The sequence below is a fragment of the Halichoeres trimaculatus genome, unplaced genomic scaffold, assembly GCF_033239565.1.
Source record: "Halichoeres trimaculatus isolate MK-OKI-2021-1 unplaced genomic scaffold, fHalTri1.1 fHalTri1_scaffold_18, whole genome shotgun sequence".
Lineage (NCBI taxonomy): Eukaryota > Metazoa > Chordata > Actinopteri > Labriformes > Labridae > Halichoeres > Halichoeres trimaculatus.
This window is the reverse complement of record NW_027437196.1, coordinates 9874691-9884657: the sequence shown is the minus strand read 5'-3', so window position 1 is coordinate 9884657 and position 9967 is coordinate 9874691. Positions and strand designations below refer to the sequence as shown.

At 38.5% G+C, this 9967-nt stretch overlaps 1 protein-coding gene across 1 annotated transcript in view; it reads right to left on the bottom strand.

Moving 5' to 3' along the window:
* Positions 1 to 1434: 1434 nt before the first annotated feature.
* myom1b (myomesin 1b) overlaps positions 1435 to 9967 on the bottom strand; it is a 33043-nt gene continuing 24510 nt past the window's right edge. Inside the window, exons 29-40 of the mRNA XM_074694033.1 lie at positions 9788 to 9855; positions 9581 to 9694; positions 8752 to 8839; positions 8619 to 8657; positions 7427 to 7532; positions 7169 to 7332; positions 6994 to 7030; positions 6770 to 6792; positions 5504 to 5559; positions 5176 to 5391; positions 1863 to 2004; positions 1435 to 1779 (exon numbers count right to left, since the gene is read on the bottom strand). Coding sequence (XP_074550134.1) covers positions 1556 to 1779; positions 1863 to 2004; positions 5176 to 5391; positions 5504 to 5559; positions 6770 to 6792; positions 6994 to 7030; positions 7169 to 7332; positions 7427 to 7532; positions 8619 to 8657; positions 8752 to 8839; positions 9581 to 9694; positions 9788 to 9855 — 1277 coding nt within the window. The 3' untranslated portion in view covers positions 1435 to 1555. The remainder of the gene's footprint in view (positions 1780 to 1862; positions 2005 to 5175; positions 5392 to 5503; positions 5560 to 6769; positions 6793 to 6993; positions 7031 to 7168; positions 7333 to 7426; positions 7533 to 8618; positions 8658 to 8751; positions 8840 to 9580; positions 9695 to 9787; positions 9856 to 9967) is intronic.

Below are 9967 nucleotides of genomic sequence, written 5' to 3'. Positions count from 1 at the left end.
TATGATATCAGAAAAAATACAATATCTAATTTTTTGAAAATTCAGGGGGTGAAAGGTCTTGTTTTCAAATTTATTATATTATATGTAAGTATTAAATCAGGGATTAGCATGATATGTCCCCTTTAAAGCAGCAGCAACCTTTTTGGCTTAATAAAGGCAGTACCAAAGCACCAAAAACTACATTTCACCTTATGACCACTTGGAGTTTTCCTCTGACATCTGCATGGGCTGGTTTTATACATTTTTTTAAATGAGGCACTTCAACTCCAAAATTTAAGTTGGCTTTACAAGGGTTTTGGGCACGATGATTGAAAGGGTCGCTAAAAGTAAACTGCTTGTAGTTACTACAGCAATTCCATTAATCCACTCTACTTTTTAGCTATATTTGTGCTTTGGTGCCTTGTGGATACTTTTTCATGTAGATATTGGACAAATAATGTCTCGTGTTGTGGGGGTTTTTTGTACTTACCATTTGGGAGTTTATTTGAATAAAACTATTTGATTTGTGACAATTGGTTAGAATTTTCAAGTGATCCCCAAGTATACTTTATGAGCTATGTACAACTTACTTCAAACTAGCTTAGCTCCACTTCACCACAAAAGATGCCTAAAGCCTGTAATGGATGCAGTTTACTGTATTGTTTCTGGACTGAACTGAAGTGCAGGAAATGAACAATGAGAGTAAGGAAATACATTTGCTACGCTCTGCATTTTAGGTCAGAGATCACAATGAGCTCAGGCACGAGATGTTTCAGGGATTTGCTCCAGGACAGTTCTGCAGGGATATTTGGCAATAGATACACCCTCAACCTCAAAAAAGAGAAGTTTTCTTATCCATAAATGTATGGAGCAACATATGGTGTGTACAATCTGCTAGCTCTGAGGAGGAAGTCGAAACTTATGTTCACTTAAAAACATGAGCTGAGTCAGAATGTAATTGCTTTTGTAAGCGGGGATTTCCAAAACACATTAGTCTGCTGCTTTGTTTTTATTTTTCTCAAACATGTTTGCCCTAAAGACATGCTTTCACTGAGTTTTGTCTGTAAAGTTAGGTCTTTGTTTTGGCTGATGGTGTTTTAGATGAGCATTAAAAACGTTGCATAAAGAGCTGAACCTTTAGAGGTTACAGACTTGTAGATTTGAATTAATTCTGCCCTGTTTCACACCAAGAATTTCCCATGTTTGCTTTGTTCTCCTCACCAACCAGCACAGGCCTCTCCTCTTTAAGCCATTAGACTTCACCTCTCTCCAACTCTCCAATCTTTTTGTGCTATCACTGACAATTTCACCCCCTGTAGCAATAAATATGATCCTTTATTCAAGTGAATATGAAAAAAGATACAAACAAAGAAAACATGTGGTAATAATTTGCAGGTATTTGTGGTCTTTGTGGTCCTTAAGACACCAATTCAGTTATAAAAATGTGGTGTAATGTTATCACACACAAGAGCAATGCACATCAAAGTATAGGATAACTACAACACACAACAATTACTTCAGCTTTTGTGAAGTATTTTTGTTTAAATGTGAATATTCAGAAATTTTCTCCAGTGTTTCAGGCTGTCTCAGCTTCAGCTTCAGGCTCTTCTACATTGTCTTCAGCCAGCTCAGGGGCCTCTGACTGCTCTGCTACTTCTTCCTCTGTATCTCCTTTATGCTCTGAATCTGCAGCTTTGGGTTCTTCTGCAGCTTCACTTTCAACCTTCTCCTCGTCTTTCTGGACTTGCACCTCCTTCTCATCCTCAAGGCTTTCCATTGGAATCGCTTTGGCCGCAGATTCTGCATGAAAAAATAAAAGAAGTACATTTGTGTTAATATCTCAGAGGGCAAAGTAAGCACATGATTTGTCTGTAACCTCTTACCCTTTCGCTTCTGAGTTTTTGTCTCAGAGCCCGGGGTTTTCATCCTTTCCTTCGGGGTGTTAGGACCGAACATGACGTTACCCTCTGCGTCAGTCATGTAAGAAGTCACTCCCAAGTCAGGTGTTCCTTCTATGAGCTCCAGCTGAGAGGAAACAGACCAGAGTTAGGTTTCAGCGTGCAAAGAAAGATGTACGATGAACCACCACACCATCCAGAGAATGATGTTCAATACTCACCAAGGAAGACAGGTCAGACATGCCATTGATTGACAAAACAATCCAGATACACTTGATACTGAAAACTTCCTTAACAAAGTCAGGGTGGTCTAATTTATATTCACCTATATGTTTTAACAAAAGCTCTTTGGCCGGAGTGTCTCCAGGGCGTCATAGCTGATGTTTTTAATCTTATTATTTTATTTATTATTTAATTTTTTATTTTTATTATATAAGATTTAAAGAGTGTGAATTATGCTTTCACCTTATTGGTCTGATGGCTGGTCTCTAGAGAGGCTCTTAACATCCGAAATTAAATCAACAAATACATGTTAACGTACAGTATATTTGAAAGCTACCTCAAATTAAGGGAAATAAAAACATAACAATTTTAGAAGGTTGACTTCAGAAATAACCTGGAGATCAGGAGCAGAATTCTGGGATTTTGTTCCGAAATCAGAAATCAAGGGGACCAAAAAATAAATAAATAAATAAAATAAAAATAGAAATTTGGCTTTGATCTCAGAGTTTTTTTAATTAAGGTCAGACCTCTGAATGAAAAAATAAGATACAAATCTGACTTTAATATCATTGTCTGTAAAAATAATAAATTAAATAGACAAATAAATAAATAGATGAATAAATAGATAAATAAATAAATAAAAAGATATAAAATACGTAGTTAAAGACCAAATTTTTGGGGGGATTTTGTCTTGCCTCCAAACAACAATAATAATAATAATAATAATAATAATAATAATAATAATAATAATAATAATAATATTATTATTATCATTATAATTATTATTATTATTATTATTATTATTATTATTATTATTATCATCATTATTATCAAGGGAGAATAATAATAATAACAATAATAATAAAAATAATAATAATAATCAATAAATAAACCAGAAGAAGTAAATTAAGTGGCTCTAATCCTGTTCCAAATTACTGGTAGTTACTTGACTGCGAAAGTTAATCTATCGTTAGTTGCATATTGGCTTGCTTATTTAACCGCTAGCTACAATAAACTTAAACTGTAAGAAATCTGAAGAACAGCTCATCAATCAAGACCTGATTCTTGAGTTTTAACATTTTACAACTCCACTTTGAGTCGACAGAGCACTAAGCTAACTGTGATAAACCATTAGCATCAAGAGTTTATCTAAACTGTATAAACCGGGGTTGTTGTTGCAGACGCTGGTGACGAGACAACAAAGGGAAACAACATTAGTTTTCTCTCAGTAATACTCAGGCAAGGTTGAGTTTGTTTTGTGTTTGTGACTTCTAAAGGTGAGTTCATTTAGTGTGGTTTTCATTTTTATACATAGTTACAGTGAACAGAGAGGGGGTGTATCCATGCTGGTGGCCGATCTTCAGGCAGTCCAAGTCTACAAAAAATGTGACTGAGAATGATCAAGGGTAAAGCAAAGAGTGAAGAGCGGAAGGATCAAACCAAAGTGAGTCAACTCAAAGAGGAAGAGGAGGAGGAAGAGGAAGTGGGGAGATACATGCTTGTTTTTATTAGTCTCATTGAGAAACAGGGGAACAGGAAGTGATGCAGCAATAAAAACTGTGTGAAGTGACAGTCTTCATTACAGTGGCATCGTCATCAACATCATCACATAGAAAGGAGGCATCATAGTCATAAATAAAGGACTGATGAGGGGATGTGGAACAGTGACGGTCACAATACAGACAGTGTGCAAACAGTGTTGATTACAGACAGGGAGACACAGGAAGTGATGTCATCACAACACACAAATGACTGTGAATAATTACAAAAGAGGACTTAATGTAAACTCTGATGAGATGGCACATCACATAAAACATCAAGTTTTAGCCCATTTGTCACAAACCTTGTGAACTTAACCAACAACAAAACTCCAACCATTAGCTAGTTAAGCTAACAATAATGGTTGGAATTACCTCCAATATAAGAAGCAAAGAGTCACACTTTGATTGTTTGGGGTCATGATTATGTTCCAAAATTCAGCATTTGGGACTTTTCTACCACATCTGAGCCTGGTGTTATTTCAAGAAGCTACAGTTCGGAAATAAATTTTCAAAACCGTCAGCCAAACCAAATCTTAACAGTTCCTTCTCTAGTTATCCCAAAAACTAAACAAACAGTTGAAATCAGAATAATATGTACATTTTAGAGGGAAGTTGTGGAGCTAACACTAGCTAAACAAGCTAACTAGCTAAGGCTCATACAGCCCAGAAAAAAGCCTATCCAAACATGTTTCAAAAACGACCCTAAATTACTTAAATAAATTACTTCCTTCTTTTTAAAATAGTATATTTTTAAGAAAAATAACCTAGTTTTAAGGCAGCTAATTTACCTAGATGTTAAAGTTGTTTGCTAACGCTAACTTGCTCTAAATTGCTCTAAAACAAACTACACATAAATGTGTTTAACTAAAGCCTTACAGTATGGTTCGAAAATCTAAAAGGATAAGAGAATAGTTTTCCCATTTAATCACAGTGTCTGAAACTGACTATAAGTCTGTGAGATCACAGGGGAAAGATGTAAAATATGCATGATCAGTGTGGTATAATTTCATGTTTTGAAGCTCTTTAAAGTTCACAAGATTCATAGCAAATGGGTTAAAACATGTAAAACCATAAACTTGACTTTAGCATGGAAATTCCTTCCTGGCGTATTCTTTCAACTCAACACATCCTTCTCGTGTCCACTTGAGTTGCACTTTTCCCTTTTGTGGCTAACAGAGAAAAAATACTTTGGCTCTTTTTAAGCCATAATCTCACAAAAACAGACCTAATATTTTACCAATAACCTTTGTTTTAAATGTTTGGTCTGGACCTGCTGCCATTGGACCAAACAAGTGCATCTTTCATTTCCTCTCTATCACACTGATTTTTTTCTCTCTGGACTGTGGGATATTTCATTTCAGATTCAGCACCTCTAAAGTTATTTTTTATTCTACACAAAACATGTAACACATTCTTCAAGCCTTTTTTTCTGTTACTGTTTCCAGCGTTTTTCATTTGTACACATATTTACGACAAGATTTGGACCGCTTTTACTTTTTCTTGCCGCCCACTTCGTCGGGGATGAAGACACTTACGGTGAAGTCCCCGCTCTCTGTGCCGTACTTGTTCTTCACCAGGATGCTGTACTTGCCAGAGTCTTGTGTGTTGACGGCGGTGATGGTGAAACTGGCAAACTTGCCGGATGCAAACTTCAGGATGCAGTGATCGTCAGATGCGATCTCTCTGTCATTTTTCAGCCAGGTGACCTCTGGCACGGGGTCGCCGGATATGTTGCAGGTGAGATTGAGGGCCTGAAGAGAGGACAAACGCATACCCATGATAATTAAGAGCAACAAAAACCAAGTTTAAAGCAGAGTGACATCTATAACAGGTCATATGGAAGAGTCAGCTGATACACTTTACCTTGCCCTCCTGTATGGTGACCACATCAGGCAGGCCTCCTGCAACTCGAGCACGACCTGAAGAAGCAATCAAAAGATCAATATAGTCAAAACAGTTCAGAAATTACCTAAGCAGATACAAATATTAAAGAGGGAGTATTGTGCTTTTTTCAGGCTTCATACAGCTCCTCTGGTACCCCTCCTGCAGCTTTACATGATTTAAAGCTCAAATAAGTTCCTACTTTTTCTAACACTGTAAGTAAATAACCACATTTTGAATAACTTTTAGTCAAACACTGGTATTGTTTTGTTCCTTACTTAAAGAGGGGGTATCATGCTTTTCCATAACTTGTACGAGGATGTAAATTAACAATGCGGTATTTTCATTCTAAATGAACCAGTTTAAAGGAAAAAAACCCTCCTAACTGGTTTATGACACATTGAAGGGGGTGGGCCTCAAACACTGAGGTCTGCCCACAGCTCAAACAGGCCTCAAGAGGGCTGGCCAATCAGAAGGCAGGGGGTTTGTGGAGCAGGGAGCCTTATAGAGACAGCAGAGGGGTTTTCTAAAACATCAGTTGTTGTAGCCACCAAAGACAGAATGCATTTATTTACATTCATAAATACTTTGTTTGCTTTTTATTTTGAGGAATATTTAAATATTGTGTTAGAGTAGTTTTTTGTGGCTGTATTTCTCAGTTTATGTGTGACTCTCTCTTCAGTTTCGGCCACCGCAAAGTGTTGATAAATGATGTAAATGGCTAGCGGGAGCCTGAGGAGGAGTCAAGCTCTAGTCAAAAAATACTTACAAGCAGGACAAGGAGCAACGTTTTTCTGACTGTTAAAATGTTAACAGTTGTTTAAGAAAGATGACACTTAGCAACATGATATTATTTGTCACTCGCAGCTTAACTTCCCTTTTATTTTTTGAGGAATAAAAATTTTCCCCCTTTTTTGAAACTTAAAATTGGTACCTCTTTTAAAGCTGTAAATCATGTAAAGCTACTACAGGGCTACAGAGGGACAGTATAAAGCCTCTCTTTAAGCAATACCCCCTCTTTAAGTAGAAATCCTTATTATGAGCTGGGTATTGGATTGTAGGCAGGTTGTCACGGTTGATGAGAGGAAGCCCTGCGTTCCTATAGCCTTCATCCCAAATGAATGCCTTCTTTGTAGTTTCAGGTCATCAAAGCCCAAGTATTTGAACCTCTGTTATAGACAATTATTCTAAAACAATCAAAAGTAAACAAATAAATAAAAAATACGCTCTAAATGAAACAATACTCACTTCTTTCTGCAATAGCAGCAGCTCTGATTTTGGTAGAAAAAAAGAGAAAAAGAAGAACAAATCAGGTCAAAGGTGCCAAGAATCAGGGGGGAATCTAAGAGTCAATCTGTATGCAATCTTCTTTGTGTTCCCCCATGTGAAAAATCTGAAGCTACAACTTTTCAAAACATGTTTTCACACATGCTGCGACTGCGGCCGCACGAAGCTATTGTTGTGTGACTTACTTGAGTCTCTGGAATTCTGCAAAAGCATCGTCAAACGCTGCAAAACAAAAGATGATTGTGAGAATCTGGATCTGGTTTATCCGTGAACAAAGTTGCACAAGAACTCAGCTTTTATGAGAGACAATAACAACAAAAACAAGACAAGACAAGTGAGGAGTATGAGAGATGATCTTACCTTGACCAGAAAGCTCAACAGTCCTCCTCAGGCCGCCTTTCCCATCGTTGAACTCAATGGCGTACTTGCCCATGTCTTTCTCTGTGGGCTCTGTGATCTGGAGCCACAGCTGCTCTCCCACCACGCCGCTTTTTATACGGTCAGAGAAGGCGATGGCTGAATCCCTGATGGAGAGACGTCATAACATTAAAGTATCATCACAAATTAACACACAAGTTTTCCTCGCTGTGGTTGAAAGACAGAGGAATAAAACCGTACTTGTAGTGCCATGTGACCTGCAGTAAATCATTGTAGTAGCTGACGAAGGTGTAGAGTCTGATGCCCTGATCTGTGCTTGTGATCTTCAGCGGGGTGGAAGAATTAGCTAAGGAAGAAAAAAAACAATGATGAGATTTTAAAATGTATTCCAGGTAAGGCGATGAATTAAAGGTCCCATATTACGCAAAAATCACTTTATTAAGTCTTTTATTGAAATTTGTGGGTCTTTGGCTTTCCTCCCAGCCCACAAAATGTGATATTTAATGACAAAACCTGTACTTAGTAGTGCTTGTGAATGCAAATTCCTGACCTAAAACGAGCTGTTTGGATTTTGGGGATTTGCCGACGTCAGTGAGTCCCTTTTTTGACCAATCAGGAGCAAGTCTGACCTGATTGGTCCACCGGAACCCACCGAGCCCCCTCCCCACCCACTCCCCTTTCCGCTGCGGGGAGGAGAAGATGAAGAGCCATCACTTCTCTGTTTTTGGCTGTAAACAGCCACATAGTTCCATCATGCACAAGCTTCCCATCTCAGAAGAAGACAAGACTAAGTGGCTAGAGTTCATTTATCAAGAAAATGTGCCAGCTACACTCAATAAAACTGTGCATGTGTGTGTGCTAGTCACTTCACAGCTGACTGCTTTTCCAACTTTGGACAGTACAACAGAGGGCTAGCGAATAGACTGGTCCTGAATCCAGGCGCATTACCAACCATCCACCAACAAACCTCGGACCCTGGAAATGTGAGTATTTTAAATGCTGTGTGCTGTGGAGCAGGTGTAAGAGCTTTTCCTCAGTGTCCCCCCTGTCTCTGTGTTAGCTTCAGGATGCTAACTTTAGCTGCGGTTAGCCTGTTGTTTTAGCCTGTAATTTTACGGTAAACGAGCTTCGCTGTTTTCTTAACATTGTGCACTGGGAGCTCATGGCGCTGCTCTCAGTGACGCGGAAGAGCGGGGCGGTATCAGCGGTGGCTCATTTACATATGAAGGTCACGCCCACTAAATCAGAGCGTTCTGAACAGAGGGGCTATGAGAGCCTGGAAACAATGCTGCTGTGCTTGATTTATTGGCTTTTTGGACCAAACATGTTACTACTATTTCATGAAGACATCAATGATCCATATAAAACTGCAGAAAAGGAGCAAAATATGGGACCTTTAAATTGAAGGAGAGATAAAAAAAATTCTTCTTACCGATGTAACCGAAAACTTCATTCATCAATTCTTTGAAACCTAGAAAGAGATAAGGAGTTTGTTTATGCGAAATGATATGTTTTCTATGTTCAAAGACTAATTGTTTTATTTACTCTTGACTCAGAAACTTTACCTTGATCTGTCAGATTCAGAGTGGACGTGTCCTTTCCTCTGTCATCCTTCAAGACCACCTCATAAACACCAGAGTCCTTCTTGGAAATCTAGCAAAGGAAGCAGAGACGTCAGACCCTGCTGCGTCACAGTGAACCAAATAACGTAAATGATTTGAATTCATCTGAAAAGGCAAGCTTTTCTCTCTGCTATGGGTGCTGCAGAACACACAGATATATGACGCAAAGGCAAAAAAGCAAACAAACAAACAGACAGACAAACAAACACAGAGCAACCGCAGGCAGAACAACAACACCAGTGACGGGCGTAGGCCCAAGATGACAACAGAAAACTGATCCCAACTTTTAGTCTTCTCCAGATTAGGCTGTCGGCATACTCTGCTGAGTCTGGGGGGGAGTCGCGCTGAAATGGGACACATGTGACATCAAGTTTATACATGTTAAAGGTCAGATGGTGTCATGTGACTAAACGCCACGGGGACAGACGTTCAGAGACGACACAGTGGGATGAGGATGGATTATGAGGTGAAGAAGAATGTAAGAAATAAGTAAGAATTAAAACAGAAGAAGATGACAGATGACAGGATCGATAACTGTGTTTTTTGAAAAGGAATGATATTAAAAGTTAATTTGAAAGACAAGTAATGCTACTTTTTTATGTTTGATGGCTTTTTCTCCCAACTCACTCCATTCCTGTGAAGGATCCATATATTTTGGTGCCAGGAGTCAACTGTTTACATTCATATATGCAAATGAATCAACGACAGAACAGAAATATACAGAGATATAAAAATATACACTTAAGAAAAGTGTGTCCTCTTTTATTCTCACCTGAGCTATTTCCAGTTTGAGCACACCCTCTGTGAAGCCCAGATTCTCGTCTGCTTTGATCTCACGCCCGTCTTTGTACCACAGCGCTGATGTGTCCTTCTTCATGTTGCCCACCTGGGATTCAGTAAAGGAAGTAGACGAAATGAATTCATCTGGCCGTAATAACTTTTAAAGTAATAAGCAGGTGAAAGACTTTGAAGTTCTGACCTTGCATTTCAGCACCACGCAGCACTCTGGCGTCACCTCGTAACCCAAATACTCAATAAAGTGAGGACCTGAGAAAGAAATTAAAATGTGATACAATCAGAAACTTAGAGTGTGGCTGAAAAAAAATCAGCTGATCAACAAGAAAACAGGAAGTTTCCTAAACTTAAGATTGAACTTGTT